The sequence below is a fragment of the Carassius carassius genome, chromosome 47, assembly GCF_963082965.1.
Source record: "Carassius carassius chromosome 47, fCarCar2.1, whole genome shotgun sequence".
In the NCBI taxonomy this organism is placed as follows: Eukaryota; Metazoa; Chordata; class Actinopteri; order Cypriniformes; family Cyprinidae; genus Carassius; species Carassius carassius.
This window is the reverse complement of record NC_081801.1, coordinates 14,606,710-14,627,710: the sequence shown is the minus strand read 5'-3', so window position 1 is coordinate 14,627,710 and position 21,001 is coordinate 14,606,710. Positions and strand designations below refer to the sequence as shown.

Genomic DNA, 21,001 nt, shown 5'->3' with positions numbered 1-21,001 from the left:
AAAAGGGAAAATGTGGCTGGAACAGCAGTAATAATAACAAGAAACATGCACTATTTATAATACAAAACAGATGAATTAATTTACTGTGTAGAATAATTTGTGTGGAGCTGCACCGTCACCACCTGTCCATCTGCATTCTATCATATATCAAATTGAGAAAATTAACACTACAGTGGTTGTTTGCCTGTGAGGTTTAACAGATGAAGTCGTATGTATAGTGGTGAAATTAAGTGTTCTAAGTGAGATTTGTGTGTGTACCCCACCATATTTCTTTGGAATGAAAGACTGAAGACTGCCTGAGGGGCATTCTAGAAAAAGAGGACATACATAACATGATTAAACAAGCCATTCTTTTGACCATACCTTCTAATTTCAATCATTATGCACTGAAGGCTATCTAAAGGAAAGTTACTCAACTGTCATAACATCTGTATCACTTTAAAAATCCATTGCAGATGCTATGAAAGTTTGGGTAGATTCCCTTTATAAAAGATTGAAACCTCTGGCACTCAATACATGGACTTTAACCTGGATGAATTATTCACACACTTTCAGTTTATGTTATAACATGAATGTTTAATTGAATTGCCTAAAATGCTCATGAACTGGGAAAACATTTTTTTCCCTTAAGAACAAAAAAATACAATTGTATGAAGCACTTCACTGTTTTTTTGTTTCACTATGAACCAATTGCCTTAACTAGCTATATGTCAGGCCTGAACAGGTTTTACACTTCCCATCCCTAAATAATAAGCGTTCCCACCCCAAAGACCCTGGAATCAATTCACATGACTCTAAGGATAAAGAGACTATGATCAATGTAAATGTGAACAAAATAAATGGTCAGAGAAACATAATAGTAATTGCATGGGGCTACTTTCAGAAGAAACAAAGAATGTAAAAAAACGTATTCTATCTTAAGGTCATTTAAGGGGTTTCCACTTATGTAAGTCAATACTCCCAAGTATTCTGTCCATGTAAGAGAGGGATGCAAAGCCAGAGATGGCAGTCGTTTGCTCTTTATATCCTGCAAAACAAGTATATTCACTACTGGCAGGCTATTGAACCAGTTCTGTTTGGTATTTAGCAACAAGGACATCTCAAACTCATTCAGAGTCAATAAAGGTATCCGATGAAAAACATTTAGAACCACGAATATACTTCTTGAGTGACAAGCGTGTCCCTTTTGTAATGAATCTATTCATACCCTCTCTTTTCCAAAAGACGATTTTAATATCAGTTTTAATGTTGCCGAACTGGGCAGGTGTATCCATCTGCACAAGTGAGGCAGTGGTTAGAGCATTTAAGTAGATGTTTGGGGATTTGTTTGGTATGGTGTCATCTTAATATGCCCTCCCTCACTCAAATAGATATATACGGAATAGGTCTGATGTGTATGCGATTGTGGTGCTCATGTGAAAGCTAAGGGATCAGCAGAACTGTTAACATTGTGTTCTCACTCACTCACTCACACAAACACACACACACAAAGACTTCACACAGGTCCTCTGTACATTCTAGCTAAACTACACTGTCTTCCTAGTCACTGTGAAATTTAACATCAGTCCAAGCCAAATACAACTGAATGAAGACCATTTGGATTAAGATATTTTAAGCTTGCTCCTTTGTTGAACAATTAATTTAATAAAACTGTACCTGATCTGAAGTACTTAGATTTACAAAAGTCTGTACATACACAAAAAAAGTTTATTTTCACAAGGCACAATCATTTGACTTCGAAGAATGTCTGACCCGATACAATGGTCAAACAGTACTTTATCTATAAAAGTGACAGGTAATGCAATTCTGAGCACTTCTGGGGGGGAAAAATTTTAAAAAAAATTAAACCGAGAGGAGCTCAGAATCTAAACTTTCATGGCCTTGTAAACTTCTACATTCTGTACATAATGGAGTTATTTAACATTATGAGGGGAGAAATTATACTGCCAAACTACAATATCAACTACGTCAAACTGATGTTGCAGTAATAATTCGATTTATCCCTTTCCTCCAGTTTCTTGTCATGTAGGACCAAAACTCACACACACACATTTTCACATCCAAACATGCGTGCATACACTTGTGAGGTGGAGGCTATCGATATGGGGACTCAGATGTGTGCTGGTAAGGGTAATCAGGTCGGCGTAGGAGGGGCTCCTTATGTGTTGAAGTTGGCTCATACACTCTTGGTGAAGCAGTGGTGCCTGGGGCCGACATCTGTTGCACATCCACTGGGCCCGGTGGCATCATGGGCATCTGAGCGGGTGGAGGTGGTGGCGGAAAGCTGTACTGGTACTGCTGATATTGCTGGTACTGCTGGTATTGTTGGTACTGTTGGTACTGCTGGTACTGTTGGTAGTACTCTGCATAGCACCTGGTATGGAGAAAGAAGAGTTTAGATGTGCTTTGTGGGCAAAACAATAATATTGAATATACTTAATTACAAAAACATTTAAACATATATAAAATGAATGCATGTTCTTAGTTTTTTAGGGTATATATATATATATATATATATATATATATATATATATATATATATATATAAAAAACACACAATTAGTGTGTGTGTGTGTGTGTACCGTTTTTTCCGGACTATAAGTCTGCGACTTATAGTCAGGTGCGATTTATTTATCAAAATTAATTTGACATGAACCGAGAGAAATGAACCAAGAGAAAACATTACCGTCTACAGTCACGAGAGGGCGCTCAATGCTGCTCAGTGCTCCTGTAGTCTACCCCTAATAAACAGAGCACCCTCTCGCGGCTGTAGACGGTAATGTTTTCTCTTGGTTCTTGGTTCTAAATAAATGCGACCTATAGTCCAGTGCGACTTATATATGTTTTTTTCCTCATGGCGTATTTTTGGACTGATGCGACTTGTACTCGGGTGTGACTTATAGTCCGAAAAATATGGTGTGTGTGTGTATATATATATATATATATATAATAAATATTTACTAGAGATTATTTCTGTTGCCAAACATTTAGGATGCCATTACCTTGCAATTGGGTCGCCATTTTTAACTGCAGGTAGTTCTGGACCACCAGGTGGTGTTGGGAGCAGGGCCCGTCGTTTGGGTCGTGTCTGGGAGTACGGCTGGGCAACTGGATCGGGCAGTAATGGGGTAGAACGTCGTACCGGACTTCGGTCTCGGTCAGATTTGGTCACCGCCTGCTGTTCAGCCAGCACTTGTTGACCCTGCTCAAAGAATCGGGCCCGAGCAGCTTCAAAGACGGCTTGGGGGTCAGACTCCGTGCCTCCCATGGTCCCATAAGCTGGACTGGCACTGTACAGAGAGCAATTTGCTCCATAGGCTGGGTTAACAGCTGCAGCCCCCGGCGGCGCTTCTCCTTCGGTGGGGTAGCCATCTGCAGCTTGGCTTGTCGACCTGTTCAGCACCTGGTCTGCTACAGCACTGTAGACTTGACTCGCCAGGGCTCCGTAGACTGCAGCACTCACAGGTTTGCCATCAACCCTGGAAGTGGTCAGGTCTTTCAGAGCTGCAAACGTTGGGTCAGTGCTCGCAGTATTGTAAAAAGAGTTGTGGACACTCTGCTGCACCTGAAGGGGAAGTCCGGCAGCAGCAGCGGCAGCTGCAGCCAAGACAGCAGCCTGACTCTGGTGGTGCTCCATTGAAGGCCTGTTGATCGGGCATTCTCCTGCAAAGTGGCCATGTGCACCGCAACTGGCACATGGAACCTTGTTTGCAGTCTGCTGTACCTTTGAGAGCTCCACTGCAAGTGGACGCCCCATAAAAGAGGTTCCGTGAAGACCCTCAATGGCTTGTTCTGCATCCTCTTTACGCTCCATGTGCACAAAGGCGTAGCCTGTTAATGAGGAGGGCTTTGCTGCAAGAGAAGACATTGTTATATATTGAGCAAAAAGTATTGATATACTGATACAAATCAGGTGCATTATACACATACTTACTCTTTACTTTATCACAATCAAGTACTTTTCCGTAAGCCGAGAAGAGATCATACAGGTCTTCAACTGAACAGGAAGAGCACAGGTTGCCCACAAATACTTTGGTGGAATTGAGGGGCCTCCCTTTGGATTCCTCAACTACAAGGCTCCGGCCACGGTATTCTCGACCATTCAGATCACGGATAGCACGGTCAGCAGCCCCTTCTCCCTGCAGATGGACAAAGGCAAACTGCCTCAGTACAGTTATGTGCACCACTTCTCCATAAGGGGCAAAAAGTGCTATTAGGTCATCTTGTGTGGTTTCCAAATCCAGATTCCCAACAAAGAGCTTCACTGCGTTGCTGTCGTCCATTGCACCCCAGAATACCTAGAAATAGGGAACAAGCCTTATTCCTTTCTTTTTGGCGGCAAGATCTAATTCATTCTAAAACTAAACGGGTCAGATATTTCAGTTGGGCTTATTAAACATGAGGGTAATCGGTTTGATGTGAATTAAAAAGCCATTAGAGAGCTTAATTCGAATTACGATCACGTTGTATATATAATGGGGCAGTTCAAACAGAACAGCCACGTATCGGCTTTTCTTATTTATATAACGTTATATATGTAAACAGGTGTTAGTAACAGAAGTGTTTAATCGTTCCTCTCTCACATATCACGGCGTTTTAAAAACATGGCGCACAAATAAATTGCATTTTTTTTAACCTACTACATTTTGCGAGTTTTTACACTTAATTTTTTTTTAAATTTTAGTTCATCGCGCCACTCTTAATGTAAATGGAGTGATGGACAAAATAAAAAATCCAAAACCATTCTAGTTAAACATACCCCAATAGCAGCCTGCCACATCCGGGCACGCTCTAAAAATCTGTCTGCGCCGTCGTTTCTAGAACGTTTCTAGTTTTGCTAAAGACAACTGTCGATTTACACGCCGTTAGTCAACAAGACTTTCTTCCTCAAAACTTTCGCACACGTCAGCCCCATAATATGCACTATTTGCGTTCATATAAGCCTCGAAGGTACAAAATTCATATAATTAGCACTCGCGTAGTTTGCTAGCCACGCGCTAGCTTGGTAGCAACCACAGACAGGAAATACAAAAATGATCGCTGACCTCACTCACTGATATACAATTCGGGCAATGGGTAAAACAAAATTACGACCAAATGGTAACGAACTGATTCAAAGCACATATGTATCAAAACGACAAAAAATGTTTTGTCTACCCTCTTACCTAACGCGGCGGAGAAACTGCATATCCGTTTCCTGACTGTTCAATGATGTTCTTCTCGTCTAGTCCGTGTGAAAGCAAACGCTAGATGGAAGGATCCGTACGCATGTATTAGGTAAAGTTGACAATTTCTTATGGAATAATGTTATATATGTATATATATATATATATATATATATATTGAGAGAGAGACATTATGATAAAATAGGAGTTGAGGATTGAGGTTTGAGCTGTAAAGTCATTTAAACATAACATACTTAAAAAAAAAACTTGAATATAGTGATTTTTTTTTTATAAATAAGTGGTAAATCACAAACACGCGCAACACACAAAATTACAAAAAAAATTATATATATATATAAATTATATATATATTTTTTTCATATCTTATTTGTTGTTAAGTGTCACAGCAACGCATGCGCGTAACCAGGTGTGAACGCTCGCCTGGAAAACACACTTGTGGGTAGACGAAACATGAATCAGAGTTTCATACTGACTCCTGTAGGCATCTTTTCAAACGTGTGTGAGAAGGGGAATTAACAAGCAACATTCCTGGACTTTCCACATTTCCAGAAGTAATTCCGAGCATTTCATGGATCTGACACTTTGGGAAAAGTCACGAAAGTAGTGTAGTTTGTTCTTTTTGAATAACAGCGCCTGGGAATCAGAGGTAAGTGACTCTTCTTCTGCGTGGCTTTTAAACATAGTCATGTGTTTGGTTATGACTATGTTTTAGTGCCATGTGGCATTCACAGTACTGATACATTAACCTTCTTTTAAGAGACATGGAGGAAGTTTGCGCCCAGTAACAAGACCTGAGTAAGATGTAGATTTTATTATTTATTTTTTCCTTTTTAATAGTGAAGTTCGTAGGAAGTGTTTAATAATGACTTTTCACAGATGATACATTATTGAACGAATTTCAAGAGGGACGAGCTTACGCGAATTGTCAATATGCGTCTATTGTATTCTCTCTCTGCACATAGTCTAGTTATTATTAACTAGCCTACTAATGTTATTTAGTTATTTACTAATTTGTTATTATTCTGGCCATACCGTTTTCTAGTTTTCGAGTCCGGGATACGACCGCGCCTCATTAAATAAAATAAATAAATAGCTATAACTATATATAGATTTTTAAAAGATACTTTTGCAGCTCGTGAAAATATCTCGCCCAGGAAGCAATTATAAAAAACTCAGCCTGCATTACAAAACAGAGATAATAGCTGCTCCTTCCTAGTGCATATTTAAAGGCTTTCTTCTCACCAGTCTGGACTTGCTCTGCTCCTCCAGTAAATGAAGCGGCACTGCAGCAGTTATAGCAGGATGGACAGGACTGTAGTTTACACCCTGTAGTTTTCACGCCCCTTTTATGAATTTAAAAACGTATAACTGAAACGATCAACTACATATAATAATGTTCAAGTCAGTTGCCCCCCCCCCCCCCAATCCCCCCCGAGGAGGCCACAGAAAATCTTGGGGTGGCATACCAAAAAAATTACATTAAAAAATTAATAAAAATGCAAAAGTAATGTGTGTTATACCTATTTTCTTTTGTTTCTTAATATGATTTTAATTAGCAACTAATTACTCTTCAAATAGTGTAGTTATTTTCCTTAAAAATAATTACAAATCAGCGAATATATGCGCAAACCAAACTAATTATTTAAATATGAAATAGTATTTAGTTAGCAAAGATCGCCGGCATCCTCAGATCAGTATTGTTTTTTCAAATTCACAGCATCCCACATAGCAAATGGAGTTGGCCCAAATGTGGCCTCAAGCTGGCGCTGGCCTTCTGTCAGCAGTGGCATGTACCCTTTCAGCCAGAGCTGGGCCATGTTTGGAAATGACGGCACGGCATGGATCCGGCAAACAATATCCGGGCCGATTGTTGGTGGGAGGAGTGTGGCCCATTTTAGTCCAGTGATATGTGGCCCAAATCAGGCTATGATCTTGCAGCATATTATGTGAACCATGATAAACAAGCTAAATACAATATTACATGATAATGTTTAAATGATCACATAAATTTTAATGAAGTGTATTATTGTTAAAATGCAGTCAAGACAGAATGAAATATTATCATTTCAAAATTAAGCAAATCAGTCAAGTGCATTAAACTGTACTTTATATATATATATATATATATATATATATATATATAAATGTGTGTGTGTGTGTGTTCCTGTAGCTCAACTGGTAGAGCATTGCCTTATCAAGCGCATGAGGTTCGATTCCCCGGGAACACATGATAGATAAAAATTGATAGCCTGAATGCACTGTAAGTCGCTTTGGATAAAAGCGTCTGCTAAATGCATACATTTATTTTAATTTTATATATATATATATATATATATATATATATATATATATATATATATATATATATATATACACACACACATACACTTGGTACAAATAATCTTAGAATCCTTACATGATCCTTACATCCTTTCTATTCAGTGTAATGTACTTTATTGGCATAGTTTGTGTCAGCCCAGATCCGGCCCACATTTGGCTCCCATGGAATTCACCTGGGCCGGATCTGGGCTAACACTATGTTGCTGTCTGGGACCAAAGCATGTCACAAAATGAATAATAGCAAAAATATGAAATATTAAGATTCTGTATTAATAATTGGGTCTGGGCTATATAAGGCTCAGATATGGGGATTCTGGTTTACTTAAGGCTGAGAATTGGCACCAATAATAAAACTTGTTTTGGCCCAGTTCAGGGCCAGTTAATGGTGATTAACCGGCTGAGATTCGGGATGTTAAAGGGGTCATATGATGCAATTTAAAATATATATATATATATTTCTCTTTGGTGTGTTACAAGCTCCTGGTGCATGAAAAAGATTTGTAAAGTTGCAAAGACTAAAGTCTCAAATCCAAAGAGATATTCTTTATAAAAGTTAAGACTTGCCACGTCCCCCTGAAACGGCTTGTTCAAACATGCCCCCAAATGTCTACATCACTATGTGGAAATATTTGCTTAATGTCGCCCAAATGTTAATGCAAAAGGAAGAAGGCATGGTTTCAGTGACTGCAGTTAGTGTTGAAGCAGCCATGTCAGGGAGATTCTGTGTGTATCTAGACAAAAGCAAAATCACTTTATTTGGCTTTCCAAAAGTAGATGCATTTAGGAATCTTTAAGATTACTCACAACAGAACAGCAACGCATTTTATGGACAACCGTTTCGTGAACCTATACTACTGGAAGTATGTTTTGTTATTAGTTTTTGCTATTGAATGTTAAAATGCAGAGTTTTGCACGGCCGTGTGTGTGTGTGTGTATGTGTGTGTGTGAGAGAGACAGGGTCACAGTGGAGTGAGCTGTCTTAACCGTCCATGGCTTGTGTAATGCAAACACTTACGAGCTTCATCACTGTGTCTGTCACCCCTTTGGGCTTGAACTGATGGTAAAACTAAGGAAATTATTATCTTTTTTTACATTTATTTTAAAAGAAGCTCCCGATTATGGAAAGGGGCGTTACATTTCTGATTTCGTGTAGCCTATGTAGTTAATTAGCATAGTTGTTAGTGTAACGTTAGTTTTGTTAAAAGCATAGTTAGTAGCATAGTATTGCATCAGTTAGAATAGCTTCAAGTTGGCGTAGATTTATCTGTATTTAGTACAGTGGTCAGGATGGTACGTAGGTGTAGTGTTGCTGGTTGCGACAGCACTGCTGGACTGCATAGTTTTCCAGCAGACTTTAAAATTAGGCACCAGTGCTTGCATGAACTTGGCCTGGAAGATCGCGACTTCCCGCCTAGAGCTGGAGTGTGCAAACTGCATTTTACGCGGGATTGCTTCTCCAACGCAATGGAGGTATAAATGGGCTTCTCCACACAGCTTGCGCTGAAAAGCGACACGGTGGGGGAGTTAAGACCGCAGTTTGAGCCAGCGGCTCGAATTGATATGGCTCAGGCCTAAGACACCTAGATATCATCCACTTTCAGGTGAAGGTGGGGGAGAAAAGTCCTCTACTTCAAATGAACGCTCCGTTGCAAAGCTACTTGCGTCACTACAGTCATACCCACAACTCTCCATTTTAGTGACTCTGACAGCAGCTGTCAATCAATCAATCCGTCACTGCGGGTCTGCAGGTTCACGCCCCACGAACTCAGCCCCGCCCTCGGTTTATCCCCTCTATCTCCGCTGTGCTCTGCCCACTTTTCAGCATTTTTCAAATATTGCCAGTGGGTGGAGTCAGGCTCTGACCAGGGGTTTATTTACCCTTTAAAGCCCATCTTTCAAGTTGAAGATCCCTGTGAATGAACGTGTAGATAAATAGTGTAGGAACTTGATTTGCGGTGAAGAAACTAATCATAAATGTGCATTAAAGTTTTTTAAAAGAAATTGTGAGTAAAATTACTTCTGCTGTGAAAAACGCTCTGATCGGAAGTGACGCAACGGCCGGTAAATATCATCTCTTCGTAATGGAGTCAGACAGTGAAGAGGTTGCAGTAGGGGTAAATGTCAACTCTTACGATGGGCCATTGCCGTATAATTATGAGCCGCCTAGGTGAGAGAGTGGTCAGGCAGAGTTAAGGGGAAGGGTAAATGGACAGAGGAGAGAGATGTGGTGTGAGGAGAATCGGTGGAGTGACCACAGGCTATATGTTGATGAGCACAAAGCTGGAGATCATTATGTCAGGCTGATTGGGTTAGAATGGCAGACTTGACATGTTAAAAGGAGGGAGATGCTTGAAATCATTGTTCTTCCATTGTTAACCATGGTGACCTGCAAAGAAACGCTTGCAGCCATCATTGCGTTGCATAAAAATGGCTTCACAGGCAAGGATATTGTGCTACTAAGATTGCACCTAAATCAACAATTTATAGGATCATCAAGAACTTCAAGGAAAGAGGTTCAATTCTTGTAAAGAAGGCTTCAGGGCGTCCAAGAAAGTCCAGCAAGCGCCAGAATCGTCTCCTAAAGAGGATTCAGCTGCGGGATCGGAGTGCCATCAGTGCAGAGCTTGCTCAGGAATGGCAGCAGGCAGGTGTGAGCGCATCTGCACGCACAGTGAGGCCAAGACTTTTGGAAGATGGCCTGGTGTCAAGAAGGGAAGCAAAGAAGCCACTTCTCTCCAAAAAAAACATCAGGGACAGATTGATCTTCTGCAGAAAGTATAGTGAATGGACTGCTGAGGACTGGGGCAAAGTCATATTCTCCGATGAAGCCCCTTTCCGATTGTTTGGGGCATCTGGAAAAAGGCTTGTCCGGAGAAGAAAAGGTGAGCGCTACCATCAGTCCTGTGTCATGCCAACAGTAAAGCATTCTGACACCATTCATGTGTGGGGTTGCTTCTCATCCAAGGGAGTGGGCTTACTCACAATTCTGTCCAAAAACACAGCAATGAATAAAGAATGGTACCAAAACACCCTCCAACATCAACTTCTTCCAACAATCCAACAACAGTTTGGTGAAGAACAATGCATTTTCCAGCACGATGGAGCACCGTGCCATAAGGCAAAAGTGATAACTAAGTGGCTCGGGGACCAGATTGTTGAAATTTTGGGTCCATGGCCTGGAAACTCCCCAGATCTTAATCCCATTGAGAACTTGTGGTCAATCCTCAAGAGGCGGGTGGACAAACAAAAACCCACTAATTCTGACAAACTCCAAGAAGTGATTATGAAAGAATGGGTTGCTATCAGTCAGGATTTGGCCCAGAAGTTGATTGAGAGCATGCTCAGTCGAATTGCAGAGGTCCTGAAAAAGAAGGGCCAACACTGCAAATACTGACTCTTTGCATAAATGTAATGTAATTGTCGATAAAAGCCTTCGCAACATATGAAGTGCTTGTAATTATATTTCAGTACATCACAGAAACAACTGAAACAAAGATCTAAAAGCAGTTTAGCAGCAAACTTTTTGAAAACTAATATTTATGTAATTCTCAAAACTTTTGGCCACGACTGTAGACCGTCACCATCTATGCCAGCAACATGTGTCTTAGAGGTGCTCTAAGCGATGCCGGGAGTCGTAACTTCTTGTTGACGTTCAAATTGTTTTTCAAACAAAACTGAGGCTAGCTAGATCTTCCCTCCTCTTCATCCGTGCACTAACCCCCCAGACCCCACCCCCAAATCTTTCTTGTCGGTTATTGGCTGGAAAAGTTTATGTTTTGTGGTGCGGGTGAGCCCAGTTTGTTTTTCTTGTTGTTTGTGGAGCCTGTGGTGTCTAGAAAGACCCCGTTTTTTACAGTGTGTTCAGGGGACAAGCAGCTAGCAGATAGTGAGGAGATGTTTGCTGGATGTGTCAAAAAAATGTTTTGGCCTAAAAAATGTGTGACATCACTTAGAGCACCTTTAAAGTGTTTAATTTAGATCCCAGATTTTAAATGAATGCTGTAGGCTATAGCTTACATCTGTGACGGTCAGCTAGTCTGGATAGGGATGGAAATGCTGTGCATTTCTGCACAACATAGTTTATCATGAAAAATTTAGAAATTGCTAGCTGATTTTTAATCAGTAACGGCTTTCAGACCTAGGTGTCCGCACCCGGGGTGCCCAACCCTGCTCCTGGCGATCGACTGTCCTGCAAAGTTTAGCTCCAATCCTAATCAAACACACCTGAAGCAACTAATTAAGGTCTTCAGGCTCACTTAAAAATTAAAGGCAGGTGTGTTTGATTAGGATTGGAGCTAAACTTTGCAGGACAGTCGATCGCCAGGAGCAGGGTTGGGCACCCATGACCTAAACCCACACTGAGAACCAGGGCGGCAGCGCCTATGTTTGCCTGTCGTTACGTCATATGACGCGTTCTCTGGGAAAAGGCGTTTTCTTGGAGCGTAGCTTAGAATAGTTTTTTTTTCTTAATTTCTGCCCGTGGGTGTTGTAAAACATATGTATTCTTATGTATTTCTTTTTAAATTAACATTTTCATACAAGTTATACAGTTAAATTGAAAGATGGCCTTTAACGATAATGTACAATATTTGAAAAATAATGTTTTTTTTTAACATTAAATCATGACAACGTATTCTGTTACACCAAATACACAAAATAATGATCTTGAAAAAAGCATCATATGAACCCTTTAAAACGTCTCACTCTTACTTGATCTGGGTAAACTCCATCATAAGAAAGATTCAAGGCTCCAGCTTCGATATTTGACTGCTGTTTATGATAAAACTCGGTTGCAATTAAAGTAATTTCTTAATTTATGTCAAGAGTGCACAATAATACTTCGGTAAAATATGGTATTTTGAATAAAATAAAAACAAGCATTCATATTGTACATCTGCAGCGGTTTTTCTCACATAACTTCACTGAACAGCATATACTGATATGTTTACACAAGTTTACGGAATATTTCTTCAGACAGAATCATAACGCTCATGACCCACCCAGTCTCTTCGAGCTTTCGTCCGCTTTGTGTTCCATCTACTGGAAACCCAGACGTTTCTGCACACGAACATAAAGCTAATAAACACACGAACGATTAAGTTAAGATAGTATATAATTTGTATGTCATTTACATGAGATTTGGGGTATTTTCATAACCCTAAAGAATGATTAAATGAGAAGGGCAGTGAAACAGCTACTCTGGTGGCGTCAAACTACAATCTTTTTGGTGACTGCTTTATTTTCTTTCACTTCATAAACTATTGTGAATTTACATTGTGCATTTAAATTATTAGTACCCACTGATAAATCATACTAGGGGTGGCCATAGTTTATACAATGCCCCTTGGTTCAAGGTGATGAATATATATACAGTCGTGGCCAAAAGTTTTGAGAATTACATAAATATTAGTTTTCAAAAAGTTTGCTGCTAAACTGCTTTTAGATATTTGTTTCAGTTGTTTCTGTGATGTACTGAAATATAATTACAAGCACTTCATACGTTTCAAAGGATTGTATCGACAATTACATGACATTTATGCAAAGAGTCAGTATTTGCAGTGTTGGCCCTTCTTTTTCAGGACCTCTGCAATTCAACTGGGCATGCTCTCAATCAACTTCTGGGACAAATCCTGACTGATAGCAACCCATTCTTTCATAATCACTTCTTGGAGTTTGTCAGAATTAGTGGGTTTTTGTTTGTCCACCCGCCTCGTAAGGATTAACCACAAGTTCTCAATGGGATTAAGATCTGGGGAGTTTCCAGGCCATGGACCCAAAATTTCAACATTCTGGTCCCCTGGCCACTTAGTTATCACTTTTGCCTTATGGCACGGTGCTCCATCGTGCTGGAAAATGCATTGTTCTTCACCAAACTATTGTTGGATTGTTGGAAGAAGTTGCTGTTGGAGGGTGTTTTGGTACCATTCTTTATTCATGGCTGTGTTTTTGGGCAGAATTGTGAGTGAGCCCACTCCCTTGGATGAGAAGCAACCCCACACATGAATGGTGTCAGGATGCTTTACTGTTGGCATGACACAGGACTGATGGTATCGCTCACCTTTTCTTCTCCGGACAAGCCTTTTTCCAGATGCCCTAAACAATCGGAAAGGGGCTTCATCGGAGAATATGACTTTGCCCCAGTCTTCAGCAGTCCATTCACTATACTTTCTGCAGAAGATCAATCTGTCTCTGATGTTTTTTTTGGAGAGAAGTGGCTTCTTTGCTGCCCTTCTTGACACCAGGCCATCTTCCAAAAGTCTTGGCCTCACTGTGCGTGCAGATGCGCTCACACCTGCCTGCTGCCATTCCTGAGCAAGCTCTGCACTGGTGGCACTCCGATCCCGCAGCTGAATCCTCTTTAGGAGACGATCCTGGTGCTTGCTGGACTTTCTTGGACGCCCTGAAGCCTTCTTTACAAGAATTGAGCCTCTTTCCTTGAAGTTCTTGATGATCCTATAAATTGTTGATTTAGGTGCAATCTTAGTAGCCACAATATCCTTGCCTGTGAAGCCATTTTCATGCAACGCAATGATGGCTGCACGCGTTTCTTTGCAGGTCACCATGGTTAACAATGGAGGAAGTGGGGAAGTGGTGGCCTAATGGTTAGAGAGTCGGACTGGCAATTGAAAGGTTGTGAGTTCAAGTCTCGGGCCGGTAGGAATTGTAGGTGGGGGGAGTGCATGTACAGTTCTCTCTCCACCTTAAATACCACGACTTAGGTGCCCTTGAGCAAGGCACTGAACCCCCAACTGCTCCCAGGGCGCCGCAGCATAAATGGCTGCCCACTGCTCCGGGTGTGTGTTCACAGTGTGTGTGTGTGTGTGTGTTCACTGCTCTGTGTGTGTACACTTCGGATGGATTAAATGCAGAGCACAAATTCTGAGTATGGGTCACCATACTTGGCTGAATGTCACATCACTTTCAATGATTTCAAGCATCACCCTCCTTTTAACATGTCAAGTCTGCCATTCAAAAAAAAAAAAAAAAACCTTTAAATTTGCTGCTCCCTCTGCCTGGAATTCTTTGCAAAGTATATTGAAACTGAAGGAACTGGTTTCGTTAGACACTTTTAAAGTAGTTTTAAATGATTTGGAGAACATCGGGTTGTAGATGTTTTAGCTAGTTATGTATTGATATTGAAATTAGATGGATTTGCTTGTGTGTGTGTGTATATGTGTATGTATTGTTGGATGTTATTTGTTACACTCAAACGTGCTGTGTCTGTCAGTCTTGGCCAGGACGCTCTTGTAAAAGAGATTCTTAATCTCAATGTGCTTCTTTCCTGGTAAAATAAAGGTTATAATAATAATAATAATTCTAACCCAATCAGCCTGACATAATGATCTCCAGCCTTGTGCTCGTCAACATTCTCACCTGAGTTAACAAGACGATTACTGAAATGATCTCAGCAGGTCTTTTAATGACAGCAATGAAATGCAGTGGAAAGGTTTTTTTGGGATTAAATTAATTTTCATGGCAAAGAAGGACTATGCAATTCATCTGATCACTCTTCATAACATTCTGGAGTATATGCAAATTGCTATTATAAAAACTTAAGCAGCAACTTTTCCAATTTCCAATATTTATGCAATTCTCAAAACTTTTGGCCACAACTGTGTGTGTGTGTGTGTGGCTGTGTGTATATATATATATACACACACACATATATTCATTCCCTTGAACCAAGGGGATGAATATATAACAGAAATAATAAGAGATTATGATTTTTTTATGAAAAATGCATAATCTCTTATTATTTCTTTCATTGTTATGTGACAAAATATATTTATTTTAAATATCCCACATTTAGATTTCTTGTGAAAAGGCACGTTTTGTTCTGGTCAAATAAGAGTAACCTTAAAAAAACGTGGATATGACGACTCAAAAAGTTGATGATATTTGCAAAACATTTTAATTTTCAGATAAAAAAATACTAATTCAGTTGTGTATAGTCATATTCAAGGTGCAAGTATTTAGTGTTTACACCACTAAATTGAAGAATTCTCCTTTTTTATTATTTTTTTAGTTGTTATTGACCCATAAGCAGACTTATTAAAATAAATTATTATCAAAGACACAAAATTAAATCTCGGAATTAATCTGAATAAAGTTTCATAGAGACCTACTCATGAATCTACAACATTCAGGGGGATTTTTTTTTTTTTAAGGAACCAACCAAATGGTCCCTCGAGAGGAAAGTTTTAATATAGCACTTTATTAATTTAGTTTTTGCAGTGAAGTACGTTTTTTTATTTTCCAAGTAACATCAAAATTATAGTAATACTTTTTTACTTCTCAGTTGACCTTAGGAGCATAACGTTTTGGGAAAAGTGTCTGGCCTTTCCTAAATTTTAACAGTGGAGGCATGTGTGGCCGTGGGTTGGAATGATCAGTGGAATATGTAAGCCTCTGTTGCTATAGCAGCCATTGGTTCTTGCCAAAAAGTATTCCACACTGGCCCACACAGAGTCAACCTGCTACCAACCTCACTCAACTTGTGAATAGTTTACTTAAGTGTCAGCTTGAGAAGCTAGTGTACATCATATAAGATGCATCGGTGAAGTTTTGAAATAATGCATTCACTTTCACATATTTTATTATCATTATTATTATTTAATGGAATAGGACAGATCCATGTCGAAATAAATCGCCTTTATTACATAATTCTTGAAAGTTTAATCTCAGTTCCTCTTCACTTTCCATAAAGATCGGTATAAATGATGCTTCTGTTATGTCCTTAAGAACAATGCAAGTGTTTTTTGAATGGTCTGTGTGAATGCAGAACCAAAACAGTAGAGATGTGCTATTAGTCAGACTGTGACACATGGTTCTCACATGTCCAGGAGAAAGACAGAATCAGCGAGGGAGTTTCCCTTGGCCATTGAAGAGCAACGGTCAGAAGGAATAAGTAAGCACATGATTGTGTTGAAAATAGCAATTCTAGGAAAACGGTGAGAAAAACATAGATGTGTACATGAATAATTTACTGTAAGACAGAGAACTATGTTACTGACTTAAAGACATCCTCCAGAACTGGTCAGAACTTCCTTTTTTTTGTCAAATGGCAATGCAAACACCACAAAGAAGAGAAACAAAGATACATTGCCAAAGGAGTTGAAATCTCACTGTCGTTCTGAAGATGCAGGGTGACCCTGTGTACGACTATCCTGACGCTCAGCCCATGGGGGACAGACGGGCATGTCAACAGAGAGGATCCCTTAGGAGCATCAGTGTACTGGACCGGCTCTTGTTGACACACCCTGTGTGGCTCCAGCTCTCCATTAACTCAGCTACAGCTCTACATATCCTGCGGCGCGAGCCCCCCGGGGTGAGCAGCACAACCTTACAACTATCTGGTTTGAAAATAGAATGTTACAGTAAACTTTAACAGCATTTTTGGAAACTTTTGTTACCTTGCAGACCTTCCTGGTGCGTAGGTCAAGTACATCGCAGAAAAAAATGCTTTGTGTTCGGCTGGCAGACGACAACATGCCGTCTTTCTTCAAACAGGTGTTTATCAGAGAAGAGGACTCTGGTGAGTATGAAAGGCACAGATTTACATAAAAATATATTAAGCTTGATATCTTAAATAAAATGTAAACAACCAGTACATCTTAAAGAAAAAGCAACAACAAAAAAATCTACATTTTAATATGTAAAAAATACATTATTTTCAGTTACTTTTTTTAATTACTTTTTTTATTTTTTTGTTGGCTTAAGTTATCTAACCAAACTATTTCCCTTTTATCAACAGCCTTCTCTTTGGAAAACTCAGCTATCAGTTTCCCTGACCTGTGCAGACTCATCGCGTTCTACTGTGTTAGTCGGTATGGATTAGTATTTACTATTTTGTACCTTCAACAACAGCATGGCACTCCCCAAATATGACATTTCTATTCCATGATTCTCATATATCTGTAGGGATGTTCTTCCTTTCACTCTGGAGCTGCCTGAAGCAATCGCCAAGGCTTCTTCACACAAACAGTTGGAGTCAATCTCTCATATGGGTGTGGGTAGGTACAAGATTCAGAGTCTGTTTAAATGAACTCCAGGTTTGAAAGAAGCCGTTCCTCTAAGGCATGGTAGATCATTACTTCTTGTATACTGTCTCTTTGTATTGTACAAAAAAAGCTAAATTGGCAAAAACAAAATGTCAGCTAATATGTACAGTATCATAAAATATGGTTATCATGATCTCGATGACCTTCTGTATACCACAGAGTTCTGGAGTTCCCACTTAAATGTTCGGGGTCCTCGCAACGAACCTCTTGTCGCTGACAAACTCTTGCCTCCGTCTCCAAGCCCACAAGACTGCTCAACGCCCATCGACCCAAACCCCACCCTGTTCCAGGAGCTTTTTCCAATCCAAACACGGAGTCCCTGCGAGCTAGATTACGGGGGAGGCAAAGGTTTATGTTTTGTCAACCCTCTTTTCCTACAAGACTACCCAGGGCGCAACGCCATGCGCAGGCGTCATCATTTCAAAACCAGTGTGAAGGTTCGTGTCTCCACTGAAAATTCCAGCTCTTTGTCACCCCCTGTCCTCCCACCACCTCCACCGCCGTTACTGGCTAAAGCCAAATGCAAAGCCAGATTAAAAGCTGCAAAGCAGATGATTCCACCTGTCGCAGTTCAGGCCAGTGAGGAAGCCACAGACTATATGCAACCTTGTGTAGTGTTGCAGAAGAAAGCCAAGGTCACCTCTACCCTCTCTCCCACTGCTGAAGAAGACTATCAGATGCCCAAAGCTCTTCAGAAGGTACCTTTTCAGAGCTGATTGTATGGGACATTTCAGTTTAGTTTCTGAATTTTTAATGACTGCTTTGCCTTTTTAGGCCCAGCTGAAAATTCTGGAGCAGAAAGGACAGGAAGAAGAAGATGAGGAGGAGGAGGAGGAGGAGGAAGGGCTTGTGTTGGAACAACGACATGCTCCATCTCTCAGTGAGCTGGACAGCAGCAGTTCCCTCAGCAGCCTCGACGAGGCGGAGGACAGTCCCGAACGTCCTCCTCTTGTACGAGGCACTAGCAACCCCGTCATGCCTCCTCCAAGGAAGTCTATGTCTGCCCTGCGCAAAATGAGCGCCGCCTTCATATCCCTTTTTGCCCCAGAGAAGCGAGTGGCGCGGATGGTAGAGGACCTGTCTCGTGACCGTCGCATGGCATTTGGTGCTCTGGTTCAGGACTTTCTGAGGCAGCAGAGAGAGGCGCTGAAGCCACATTGCTTGACCTCTGCTGTACAGCTGCTGCAGGATTTGCGTCTCTTCATCAATCAGGCCAAAGCGTTCCTTCTGGAGTGTGGCGAGCTGGAACCTCCGATAGAAACTCTTCTGACTGAGAATGAGAAAGGTATTTAAATCAGTGTGATTTTACCTAATAATGTTGCTGGTATCATTATTTACACACTTAAATGTTGCAATACAACCATATTTTCCTGTGTGCAGACCAAGCGTTGGAAAAGGCCATGTTCCGCTGTGTGCTGAAGCCTCTGAAGCCTCAGATTGATGCAGCTCTTCGGACCCTGCACAAACAAGATGGATCCTTCCAGAGAATGATGGACAGCTTGCAGAGAGCCAAAGGAGTCTCACCGCAGAAGCTCTTTGGGGTTCAGGTGGGCGTTCCTGACGCCCCGGGCATTGAGAAAATTAAGCACAAGCTGACTCTAATGCAGCGGGCGTACTCGCCCATCGACAAAGTGCTGCTGCTCTTGCAGATCTGCAAACTCATTTACAAAGCCATGAGAAACAAATCAGGTAAGGGGTTTTGGAATAACATTGGTTTATTTCACACATGTAGATTAATTTTTGCACATATAATACCATTCAAAAATCTCTTATGCTCGTGTATCAACAATACAGTTAAACAATACAATTGTGAAATATTATTACTATTTTAAATAACTGTGATGCAAAGCTGACTTTTCAGCAGCCATTACTTCAGTCTTCAGTATTACATAATCCTTCAGAAATCATTAAGATATTCTAATTTTGTGCTCAAGAAACATTTACGCTAACATTTAACATTTCTTATTATTATCAATGTAAAAAAAACAGTTGTGCTGCTTAATATTTTTTGTGGAAATCGTGATAATTTTTTTAAGATTATATAGAAATCTTTGCAACAATGTCTTTAATGTCACTTTTGATTAATTTAAATAATCTTTGCTGAATAAGAGTATTAATTTCTTTAAAAAACATCTTACTGATATAATTAGTATGGATGCACAATAAAATGGGTACCATATTGATTACTGGCCGATTTATCATATTGGTCGTTATTCGATATTAAATTATACATGCTAATTTCCCATATTTTTACACTTCGATTACCTTCATCAACTAACGTTTATCTATATTCTTAAAAACAGGGCAGGAATTTGGAGCAGATGACTTCCTGCCTGCTCTCTCCTATGTGATGGTGCTGTGCAATATGCCAGAGATCTCTCTGGAGGTGGAGTATATGATGGAGCTTTTGGAAAGCTCTTGGCTTACAGGAGAAGGTACGAATTAAAACAGCTCCACATACACTGCTTTCAGATAGCCTTCTGAATTTTGAGCTCCACAGCTAATCAATACATGAATACATGCCTAACTTTTATATTTTTTACATTTGGTAAACTTTGAGTGCGAGTGTTATCCTCTTACCAAAACTCAATTTTCATTCTGTGAAGCAGGTAATTGTTATTAATTATTATTAATTCTTTTAAAGGGGGTTACTATCTGACAAGCCTCTACGCCAGTCTGAGTCTGATTCAGAGTCAGCCAGAGGATGTGCCTCCCAGCGGCCTTACAAACCAGGCCAGAGAGTCTCTGAAAGAATGGAGCCGGCGTCGGAGCAACGAAACCACAAGTCATAAAGACAGCAAACTGCATCAGGTCAGATACACTGGTTGAACAAAGCACATCTACTCCATCTGAATTGTGCAAGTATAGTCCAAAAACAAGAGCTCTGTGTTGTTTCTATGCTACAGAGGTTTATAAAGGTGCTGTTTCAAGATGGCGACAGTAGCTTGGTAAAAACCCTAATGTGGAAGACTGCACTCAACGGTGAAGCTATGGCTCAGCTCTGTGCTGTGAAGTTTGGAGTGGACCAGCCGGAGGATTACAGCCTGTACTGGAGGAGAGACGGGGAGTTAACACCTCTCCCACCTGACGCCCAGATTCAAGACCTGCAGAGCATGGGTGTGAGTGGGGTTCCCCTTATTTACCAGGCGTCCGGTCAGCATGAAATGTCCCAGAAGCTGAACAGAGGGGGTGTAGTGGATCTAACAGAGGCAGCTTCATAATATGAGAATTTCCGGATGTCACATGTAGGTCAAAGCAATTCTGCATTTTATACAGCATGCCTGATTACTCACAGAAAAGCTGATGATAACCATTTATTTAATGTTGACTGTAAGATCACTGATCACTGGCGTTCACTGAAAGGTTCTTTGGGAAACCAAACATTCTTCTATAGTATTGGAACCTTTATTTTTA

General features: G+C 40.4%; 2 protein-coding genes across 5 annotated transcripts; one reads left to right on the top strand and one right to left on the bottom strand.

Moving 5' to 3' along the window:
• Positions 1-555: 555 nt before the first annotated feature.
• Positions 556-5,283, bottom strand: LOC132130447 (RNA-binding protein 4.1-like). Of its 3 annotated transcripts, none has more exons than XM_059542155.1 (4): positions 5,166-5,283; positions 3,935-4,298; positions 3,003-3,852; positions 556-2,374 (listed from the first exon to the last, which is right to left on the bottom strand). In XM_059542155.1, the coding sequence occupies exons 2-4, from the start codon at positions 4,281-4,283 to the stop codon at positions 2,095-2,097; spliced, it is 1,479 nt and encodes a 492-aa protein (XP_059398138.1). In that variant the 5' UTR covers positions 4,284-4,298; positions 5,166-5,283; the 3' UTR covers positions 556-2,094. The 3 variants fall into 3 exon arrangements, with proteins under 3 accessions (XP_059398138.1, XP_059398139.1, XP_059398137.1); XM_059542156.1 differs by lacking the exon at positions 5,166-5,283 and adding an exon at positions 4,760-4,968 and having other exon boundaries at positions 3,935-4,139; XM_059542154.1 differs by lacking the exon at positions 5,166-5,283 and adding an exon at positions 4,760-4,967.
• LOC132130446 (ras and Rab interactor 1-like) lies at positions 5,148-20,891 on the top strand. 2 transcript variants are annotated; one of them, XM_059542153.1, is made up of 11 exons: positions 5,148-5,277; positions 16,666-16,854; positions 16,947-17,061; positions 17,281-17,353; positions 17,448-17,539; positions 17,747-18,285; positions 18,362-18,872; positions 18,968-19,276; positions 19,891-20,022; positions 20,232-20,398; positions 20,494-20,891. In XM_059542153.1, the coding sequence occupies exons 2-11, from the start codon at positions 16,666-16,668 to the stop codon at positions 20,806-20,808; spliced, it is 2,442 nt and encodes an 813-aa protein (XP_059398136.1). In that variant the 5' UTR covers positions 5,148-5,277; the 3' UTR covers positions 20,809-20,891. The 2 variants fall into 2 exon arrangements, with proteins under 2 accessions (XP_059398136.1, XP_059398135.1); XM_059542152.1 differs by lacking the exon at positions 5,148-5,277 and adding an exon at positions 5,591-5,832.
• Positions 20,892-21,001: the final 110 nt, after the last annotated feature.